The sequence below is a fragment of the Grampus griseus genome (genome assembly GCF_964374135.1).
Source record: "Grampus griseus genome assembly, chromosome: 10".
NCBI classification, from domain to species: Eukaryota; Metazoa; Chordata; class Mammalia; order Artiodactyla; family Delphinidae; genus Grampus; species Grampus griseus.
This window is the reverse complement of record NC_139004.1, coordinates 4,523,541-4,533,896: the sequence shown is the minus strand read 5'-3', so window position 1 is coordinate 4,533,896 and position 10,356 is coordinate 4,523,541. Positions and strand designations below refer to the sequence as shown.

Sequence of the window (10,356 nt, the reverse complement as noted above, 5' to 3'; positions counted from 1 at the left end):
CAGCTGCTCAGGAGGGTGATGGGGGACTCCAGCAGGGGCACGGGCTAGGGTGAGATCTGGGTGCACAGTTGGCCCCAGTAAATACCTGCTGAGTGGTTGAGTTTCAGGGATCACAACTAAGTATTGAGAGAAAAGCCTGGGCTTGGGCGAACGCATCTTTCCTTATATACTTTATTTTGTCTGACACTGAGTTCCTTGCCCAATTATAGCAGAAATATAAAGTGTCCCAGTCCCCGGGAGTGAACCACCAGGGCTGACAGCTAGGCTGAACCTGCTCTTTCTTTTCTGTGCTCCCATCAGTGAATTAATCTAACACTTTTTTAGTCGCTACCTTTTGTTCTCAGCCTGTCTGCTGCTTGACTTGAAAGAAACTGCCAGGCTATAACACACAGTGCTGCTTCTTATATAGCCTCCAGCCAAACAGCTAAGGTAGCGTCAGCTGGTGAGAGCTAGGATGGGCTCGGACAGATTTGAGTCCCAGTCCCTGAGCTCACGAGCCTGAAGAAGCAGGGGTCTGTCTGTTTCCTCACTTTACTAACCACGGCTTCCTCCTCTATAAGGGGGGTCCTTGGATTATCCCCCATGGGCTGTTATTGAGATTAAGAACTGAAATACAGGTAAAATACCCAGCTCAATGCTGGAACATAGCAAATGCTCAACTAATTGTTCGCTTTTAAACAGTTGTTATTATTATTCTGCCTTCTCAGATGTTATTTTTCTATACTCACACACTTTAACCTTTTTAGTCTACCTCTGTGTGGAAACCTCGCTGTATCCCTTTGACCATTTCCATAACATTCTCTGGCCCCTTCTCCAGTTTTCTTCCACTATTTCTGAGTAGAAGAAAAGGAGGGAAAACCAAATAAAATGATACAGGCTTGCATGGCCTGGATGTTTTCTTTCTTTCCATCCTGGCTTGGGTTTCAGGGAGTCCATAAAAATATCAGCTGGAGGAAGAAATAACATCGATGCTTATACGCTTTTCCTCAGGAGTGAGGAGACCAAGATACTGCAGGAAGGAATTTGGTTTTGTCACGCATTTTAAAGGCAAGCTGGGTTAGAGGAGAAAGAAAATTCAGGCTCGTGCATTTGAAGGCAGCTGAAGGCTTCAGCTCCAATGGAACAACTGAAGTTATTTACACACTAGATGTGAAGTAGCTCTTTCCCAATTCCTCTGGAACCCCTGCCTGCCAGATAAAATGATCGGGAAACTAGACAGAAGAACGCGTCTGAGAAAGTTGACTGAGAAAATTGTAGCTGATTCCAATCTGAAATTGAACTGCTGGCGTGATAAACTTTCCCTCCCTAACAAGTCTGGGTCAAAATCAGGATGTGGCCTTTTCCGTTCTCTTCCTGGCTATTTTGGGTGATTTTTTTCAGAAGGCAGATGTAATTTGCTGTTGTTACATTTAGTTCTTCACATCCTGAATGTGTATCTTTTTTTTTTTTTTAACAGGAAACAAGTTTAATTAAAAATTACACACATTTTCTTTCCTAGGCCTTTTTTTTTTTTTTTGGCCTGGTTATAAAGTTTCTTTTTCAGGGGAAACTTGTACCTTAATGTTTCCCGTGAATTCTTTTCAGAGTTCATGTAGCTCAGTGAACATCCCAGGTCTACTTAAACCAGCTACGCTTTGAAGAAATCAAGGTGCCAAGGAACCATTTCAGGACTTAAAAAGGAATGTGGGCTTATGGGTGAGGTCAAGGCTCAAAGACAGTTTGGCCGCGATGATGTCGGAGGGATTGGAGAGGGAAATTAGGAAACAGGGCTTCAGCTCCAAGGTGAATACCCACCTGCTATAGACTGAATGTTTGTGTCCGCCGCCCCCCCCCCCCCCCGCCCCCGACCCAATTCATATGTTGAAATTCTTACCGCCAGTGTGATGGTATTGGTGGTAGGTCTTTGGGAGGTGATTAGGTGATTAGTGTCTTTATAAAAGGGACCGCGGAGAGCTTTTCCTCACCCCTCCCACCACGTGAAGACACAGCAGGAAGACAGCTGTCTGTGATCCAGGAAGCGGCCCCTCACCAGACACTGAACTTGCTGGCAACTTGGTCTTGGTCTTTCCAGCATCCAGAAATAACTGAGAAAAATGTGAGAAATAAATGTCCGTTGCTTGTAAGCCACCCAGCTTATGGTATTTTTATTATAGCATTCCGAACAGAGTAGTAACTCACATTTATGGAGTTACGTGCCTGGCACTGTTCTCTCATTTAATTCTCAGGGTATTTCTGTAAGGCAGGTGTTATTATTGTTGACACGTACGGATGAGGAAACAGAGGCTTAGAGAATCTGAGGCACTCGCCCAGTTAACAGCTGAAAAGCCGGCCTGTCTAATTCTAGACGCACCCTCCACTACCAGCGTCTCCCCCTTTCCTCCCTTTACCCTTTCCAACCTCCCTAGTGTCCACTTAAGGAATGGTGTGGTTCCAGTGGGACTAATGCCAATCCAGCTCTGGGGGTGGGTCATGTGATCTAGGCAAGCCAATCAGCACGGGGCCAAAGTGATTGGCCAGGAGTGGTCATGTGACCCAAGCCAGTTGAAATCAGGGTGAATGCAGGGCTCCGGGAGAAAGGTCTGTCTCCTTGGTACTTTGGACAAGGGTGAAACTATTTGACATTGCAGGAAAGACTGTCTGAGGGTGAAGCCAATATTCACGGAGGCCAGAGGTGAAGGAACTTCAGAAAAGTAGAGGTAAAGTGCTGATGACAGTGTGCACCTGTGTAGCAAACCACGGCTGACACTTGAACCAGCTGGGACTTAGCAGTCAGAGCTGAGCTGCGTGTGTAACCAGACAGAGCTGGTCTCCGTTCTTTACAGCCGAACGTTCCGAGTGGGGCGATCACAGTGGCCAAACGGATCTTCAGCTGTCTGCCTGGACCTTGCTTGGCAAAGCTTTCCTTGGGCATTGGCATTCCCTTAAAACACACACACACACACACATTCCCTTAAAATATAAGGAAGGGCCTACGGACACCAAAATGACTGGAGCTGGCTGATTTCCACGAGAGTTCTTCGGTTTGGAGGCATAGCATAATCTTGAATAAAACCGATTTTTTTTTTCAGGGAAGTTTATTCAGGAAAAGTTTTTAGAATACTTGATGTTGATTTTGAAACAGTGGCAAATCATTTATGAGAAGATGAGAAGTAATGAAGTTCTTTGGCAGGTCGCCCTCCCCCCTCCCCCGACCCAGGCACACGTGGGTGACCAGCTAAGAGGGCTTTTGCCCTGGGCTGCCCACTGCCCCTCAACACCTCCCTCTTCCTGGAATGACACTTCCAAACTTCATCTTCGTTATCCTGTTCTACTGGAGTTTTGATAATGATTCTGGCGTTTCTCCTACCAGGACTGTTTGTATTTTTTAATAGGAGAGTTATAAACAGTGAAAAGCTTTCTCAACTTGCAGGAGTGAAACTCAGTGAAATGTAAGGCCCACGCTAAGGACAGACAGATTTTGGAGGCAGAGAAACACTCTTTTCCCCCCTCAAATTACACCCTTAGTGCAGCGGCCGTGTGCTCCCGTGTGCTCCCGTGTGCTCAAGGCTAGGGTCAGCCTGTGCATGTGCAGAAATCTCTGTTTAACTAAACCTCTTTCTCCCTTCGTCTCTCCCTCTCTCCTCTCTTTCTCTCTCACTCTCTCTGTCTCCCTCTCTCTGTCTCTCTCTCTCTCTCTCTGTCTCTCTCTCTCTCTGTCTCTCACACACACACACACACTCTCAATGAATTTTAAGAAGAGAGTGAAGGACAGGAAAGGGAACGGCTCGGTCTGCTTGTTCCCTGTTCCCTGCCCCCGTCTATGCAAGGCTGTGACAGCCGTCCTGAGCCGTCGGAACATGTGAGCACTCGGGAGCCACCAGGGCCCTTAACTGGATGTAGGGATGTTTCTGGAAAGGGAGCAGGAAATGTCTCACCAGAGGGGATGGGGAAGGACCAGCAGTCCAGTTTGCCGTCTGGGTACACAACAGTGTCCGCTGTGTGTGCTCAGACGCTTGCCCCCAAGCCTGGCATGGCCACAGCAGGGCTCTTCTCTGGAGCATTTTGGGCGTAGGCGAGGACACTGCTATAATTTTCTCTCTCCACAACCCAGAAAACCTCAGATGCTGCTTTTAAGGTTTTGATTCACCAGGCATTTATGGCCTGCTATTCCGGGTAGTTCAACTGTGTACAGACAGTAATTAATAGCAACGAACATTTTTAAACTATGCATTTCTTTTCTCCTTTAATCTCTAACACAGTGGCACTTTTATCAACTGAGAAGGTCAACCCAGTCTCCCGACTTCGGCCCCTCTACAGGAGCAAGGGGGCCAGATGTAGAGCCCAGGGATGCTGGAAGGAGGGGGGGGGGAGCGCAGCATGTGGAAGGGGAGGTGGAGCCCCCCAGGGATGCTGGAAGGAGAGAGGTGGGGGGAGCACAGGGTGTCGAAGGGGAGGTGGAGCCCCCCAGGGATGCTGGAAGGAGAGAGGTGGGGGGAGCACAGGGTGTGGAAGGGGAGGTGGAGCCCCCCAGGGATGCTGGAAGGAGAGAGGTGGGGGGAGCACAGGGTGTTGAAGGGGAGGTGGAGCCCCCCAGGGATGCTGGAAGGAGAGAGGTGGGGGGAGCGCAGCATGTGGAAGGGGAGGTGGAGCCCCCCAGGGATGCTGCACATCTGGGGACAGGAGACACCAGGGACACCAAACGGCTCTGGTAACATACAGGCCACCTCGTCATTTACAGGGGGCGTCAAAGGAGGTGGCTCTGTACATGCGTGATGTGGCCCCTGGTGGACATGTGGCTTTTTAATATTCCAGGGGACTGCAGGCTCCATGAGGGCAGGGACAGTGTCTGTCTTACTCCCTGGAGTAGCCTAAGTGCTGAGCACAGGGCCCAGCATGTGAGTGACCGGCCGTGACTTGCTGAGTGAATTAACGAACACATTCACGAGGGCCATGGTGCGCCGGGGCCAGGACAGCCACGATTCAGGATAATGAGGTGTGTTCAGGGGAGACTGTGATGTATTGCTTGTGCGGTTTCGTCGGCTTCTGGGCTTCCCCAGGAGAAGGAACGGCTCACTCCCCAGTGCTGTCATTGCCACTGGGCCGCCACTGTCCTGAATCTCTCAGCATCACCGATGCCGTGGCAGCCCCGGCTCTGTGTGCAGAGGAACTTCCGTTAGAGCTACAGGACTGTACCAAGATTCTGTAACAGACCAGGAGGCACAATTGTGGTGCCGGTTTCTTTATTTTGCGCGACCAAGGAAGGGCCCCCAGGAGCTGAAAAAAGGGGAGTGATGTCAGGTGAGCACTTAGGGAAGAGGGACGGCCCCTCAAGACTGCTGGATGACCCCCAGGAGCTCCTGAGAAGCAGATGTTTCGGGGGGCCTCCTTACATCCGCGGAGCCTGGGGACCTGTGGTCCTGGGGCTGAAACCAGCACCTGCGCGTCCCCAGAGGCTTGCTCTGTCGTCACTGGTCCTTCCTCACGGCAGGGCGAGTGTGGGAAGCTGCGGTCCCCGCGGGACAGCTCGCCGCGCTCAGGAACAAAGGATGGTGGCGTTGGCGCAGGCCACGGTGGAGCGGTCCTGGGTGTACAGCTGCAGCAGAACTTGGTACTCTCCCTGAAGGGATACGGGGAAAGCAGGAGGCGTGTGAGCCCAGAACCATCAACTTTCAGCAAGCGTTGCGGAGCCCTTCTACGTGCAGCCTCTGCTCTGCGCACCGGGGATAAAGTCGAACCGCACAGACCGTCCCCACCCGCTGTGGCTCCCGGGCTGGCTGGGAGAGACAGGTGGTGCCCGTGATGAATGGCTAAGACGGAGGGCTCTCGTGTTCCCGACGGAGCTCCCCCGGGGGTGCTGGGCTGGCCAGGGGGTGCTGGGCTGGCGTGTGCTGGTGTGCAGCTTTAGAGAGGGTGGTGGTCGAGGCAGGTCCCCTGAGGAGGTGACGTTGGGGTGAGGACCTGAAGGTGGTACGGAAGCACGCCATGCCGGCTGCGGAAAGCGAGGGCCCGATGGGCTCGGGGGGAGAGGCCCACAGAAGGAGAGGGGAAGAGGCTGGCGATGGCTTCCACCTGAGGCGTGGCCTGTCCCGACGTGCCTGTCAGCGGGATCCCTCCGGCTGCCGTGGGGAGAAAAGCCGGGGAGGCGGGTAGGAAGCAGTAAGACCGGGTAGCAGGTGGCGAAGGTTTGGAGCAGGTGGTGGAGATGGGGAGAGGGGCGGGATTCTGGATGGATTCGGAAAGAAGAGCCGATAGGATTGGCTGAGGAAACCCACGTGGGTGGGAAAGAGAGGGGTCAGGGGTGACCCCGAGGACTCTGGCCGGAGCAACAGGAGGGATAAAGTGTTGTTTCCTGAGAAGGGGGAGGCAGCTGGGGGGCCAAATCCAACGGCATGAAACCCAAACGCTCTGCTAGAGAAAGTATTTCTGCCCTTTAGGGTTCCTTTCTGGCGACAGCGCACCGCAGAGGACCTCCTCTGTGGTCAGGGAATGCCAGCCAGGCAGTGTGGAGCTGCAGAAGGAACCCAGGCCTGAGCCACGTGTGCCGTGCTCGTGGCTGAAGCTCCACCGGCCCCGCAAGCCACGTGGTAGGGCCAACCTGCAGACTCCCTGTCACCCGAGGAAGGGAAGACATTTAATCTATATAAGCCGGAGGGAAGGAACAGATCAGAGCACTGGATAGTTGTTGCATGAAAGGTCTCGGGCTACGAGAGAGGCGCTTTCTAGCAATTAGCAGAGGCCCAGGAGTGAGTGAGTTCCCCAGCACTGATGGTGTCTCGGGCATGAGGGCTGCCGAGGGTGTCTTCCAGCACCCTTCACCTTGAAGCTTCTCTGACGGTCTGGGCTCCCTGAGTCTGCTCAGATATCAGCAGCTGTGATTTCAGAAGCAGTGTTGGGAGTTTACATCAGAGTGTGAAAGTTAGAGAATTCGTTCTGAGTAGAGACCAGCTCACGTTTGCGTCTGATGGTGTTTCATCATTGTATCACCACCAGCTACTTTTAACTGTCCCTGTGCCCTTGAGTACACACCACACAAAGTTATTGAAAACCAACTGGATTTCCCCCATCGCTTTCTAAGCCTAGTGAAAGCAGTAGAATGTGAATGAAGGCGTTCCAGATTACGAATTACAAGACACACGTACTCTGCTTTAAGGGGCGAGAGTATTTAGGAAACAGGGCCCACCTGTGGGCAGGAGGAGACGATGATGCCCAGAGAGCAGGGGTCTTTCTGCTGTTTGAAGAGCGCTGGATTGGTCAGGTAGGAGTCTGTAGTTGCACCCTTTGCACTTACACAGTCCAGGCCGTACCTGCCAGTTGGCGTCCAAGTTGGAAGCCCAAAGGGCCTCTAAATTCTAAGTCAGAAAGCGGCAGCCAGATGCCCGCTGCAGGCAGCGCTTCAGTCGGGGCCGAGGGGCTGGTTGCGTTAAAAAGAAAATAACACCAAGACACTGAAGACTGACTGCTGAGTGGAAAATTTTTCGGCCAAGCGGGAGTAGAATTAGCACAAAGCCCATCTCTGGGGGATTTGGCGGGAAGAGGCGGGATCTGGGGCAGGTCTTTTAAAACCAAACGTCTTCACACCATTTCTGTCCCATATTAGGAAGCAAAGTCTCTGAGCCTTGCAGGCTGGCTGTCAGCCAGGGGCGCCGGGCTGGTCTTGGGCCAGCGTGGGAGCTCAAGTTGGGGATTAAGGCCTCCAGCTGCCTCTGCCGCATACGTGACAGATCACATGTGTCCACTCTGCTTCTGTCCCCTGTCAGGCCTGGCTGGGGCGGGGTCAGGGCTGGCCGGGTTTCTGCTCCCCAGGCCCAGGCCCCAGAAGGGGAAGAGGTAGGAGGGCTGGGCAGAGGGCATCTGTAGATGCTTGAACAAGGAGGCCAGGGGCCAGGTGACCTGGCCTTGTCTCAGTCTCACGTCGGGCAGTGCCCCCGAGGAGTACCGTCTGTTGTTGAGGGACGCAGGTAATGCGCTCACTCACGCATCCCAGGTGGTTGCAATAAAGCTTTTTACATCTCTGCTACCTTTTCTTTCAAAGTGATCCTGTGACTTTAAGTTCTCTCGCCTCTATTTCATAGCAATTGCTAAGAGTAACTGGTTTTCTTTAAAAGTTAATAATGCAAGACTAAAGTTAATTGTTTGCAAATTTTAAGTCAATCTCCAGGGGAGGTGTGGGGAGGGTCCAAAGGAAAATGGAGGAAGAAAAAGAATTCAAATGGCAAAGATTTAAGGCAAAAAACTACGTGAGAGAAATTGTCTCACATCCTAGACGGGAAGAGAGTTTGCGCAACTCTCATATTATGCTGAAAGGCCTGAGGAGAAAACTCTGGAAGGCTGGACACTTCCCAACTGCCAGAGGAGTACTAGTGAAAGTCCAACATAGTCTGGAGGCTTGATGGCTTGAGACTGAGGAACCCAGAGGCTGGGACAGAAAGGAGACATACAGGGAAATGAAACAAGTTCAAGAGATTCTTTATGGAGAAGGAGATTCTTTTCTAGAGTCGTATCAGGTTTCGGAAGATGCAAAGGATGAAGTTGAAGACCAGAAAATGAAAATGATTACATTTTTGTGACTCTTTGGATGTATTTCTGAAGGATGCTCTCAGGAGTAGTGTGTGGCGAATGGATCGCTATGTCAGAGCTGCTGGAGTGCAGCTGTTTCATAAAGTCACAGTATATTGAATGAAAAGGAATTAGAGGAAAAATCTACTCGTAGCTGTGAACCTCAGTAGTGAATGTGCAGGACGTGGTCATTTTATTTGCTGGGTGGTAGCTCGTGAATCCTGTGCGAGAACAGTAACCGGGGAGCTTTACGCTTTCCGGGCTGTGTGTTTCTTACTTTCTCTGAACGAACAGCCCGTCTGTGGCTGCCGCCCTTGCCTCAACAGCTCTAGCAGTGTGGAGACTCCCCAGACAAGGCCAACCTGCGGGACAGGGCCCCAGGATCCCTCCCCACGGGAGCTGTCTACACAGGGGCTGCCCCACAGGACAAAAGTGTTAAATAACCAAAATGCCGAAACCTGTGCGTCAAGCATTAGTAAGTGCCCACGACGAGGTAGCCGCTTCACTGAGAAAGGGCTTTCTTCGTGACGGGCCAACAAAAGCTTTACGTTTTTAGTTTAATTCGCTCCTCCACCTCCTCTGCGTCTCCTTCTTTAAGAAACTGCTAGATACAGTCATTAAGGAACAAAACAAAACAGAAAACCAAAACCTTACCTCAGGAATTTCAAATGCAGGATTATAGACAGGGCCGGCATAGGATATCTGCTCTGGAGAAACAGAGAAAACACACGTAAGGTCATTCAATCATTGAAAACAAGAACGATTTGCTCTATTATTTGTGATTGCTGTGCTCTGGGGATCCATTGATGAAGACAAATGTCTCTGTGCAAACGTTGTTTATATGCTAATGAGGAGACTGACGGTACATAAATCCCTAAATGAGATAGCATCCAGACTGTAAAAAGCGCGAGAAGGAGACACGCAGGTCACGGGAGGGAGGCAGATGGAGGGACGGTTAGGAGGCCAGGCTGGCCCTGGGATGCTCCAGGTTACATCCTAAGACAACTTCTGACAACTGATTGACCTTAGACAGTTCTGATCTCTTTGGGCTCAGTTTCCTCATTTTTAACATGGGTATAATAATGACAATAACAGAGCTGAGAGGAATGAGGAGAGTTAATCAACATAAAGCCCTGATAACAATGTCTGGAAAGCCCTCAATAAATATTTACTAAAGTTACAAACTGGGAGATGCCATGTTTTGAGAAGGTGGCTGGTCCGGGAAGGCATCGCTAAGGAGACGACGTTGCATGATACGATCTCCCTGAGGGAGGAGAGTGAGGCAATTATTATTATTATTATTGAAAACTTTTATTTGATATTGGAGTACAGTTGAGTAACAACGTTGTGTGTCAGCTTCAGGTGTACAGCAAAGTGATTCAGTTACACATATACACGTGTCTCTTCTTTTTCAAATTCTTTTCCCGTTTAGGTTATTACAGAATATTGAGCTGAGTTCCCTGTTCTGTACAGTAGCTCCTTGTTGGTGGCTATCTATTTTAAATACAGCAGTTATTTAAAGAGCTGGATGAAGAGCACTGCAACGCCGCAGAATAGGGACAAAGGCCCTGATGTGGAAAAGAATTTGAGAATGTGGAAGGATGGAAGGCAGGTGGATTTACCAAAGCAGAGTGAACGCAGGGGTCCATGCTGGGAAGAGATTGGAAAGACTGAGGGGAGGCAGATGTTCCAGGACCTTGAGGGCGCAGTGAGGAGCCAGGTGGCAAAAAGTCAAGTGAAGATACCTGATCTATGCTTTGAAGAGATCGTTCCGCTGTGTGGAGAGGCCTAGAGTGGAGGCTGTTTAGGGGCCGAGGAGAG

The 10,356-nt window shown here is 50.8% G+C and overlaps 1 protein-coding gene across 1 annotated transcript in view; it reads right to left on the bottom strand.

Moving 5' to 3' along the window:
* Positions 1-5,216: 5,216 nt before the first annotated feature.
* The window catches only part of LY86 (lymphocyte antigen 86), a 49,251-nt gene continuing 44,111 nt past the window's right edge, over positions 5,217-10,356 (bottom strand). Inside the window, exons 4-5 of the mRNA XM_082663166.1 lie at positions 9,190-9,242; positions 5,217-5,596 (exon numbers count right to left, since the gene is read on the bottom strand). Coding sequence (XP_082519292.1) covers positions 5,513-5,596; positions 9,190-9,242 — 137 coding nt within the window. The 3' untranslated portion in view covers positions 5,217-5,512. The remainder of the gene's footprint in view (positions 5,597-9,189; positions 9,243-10,356) is intronic.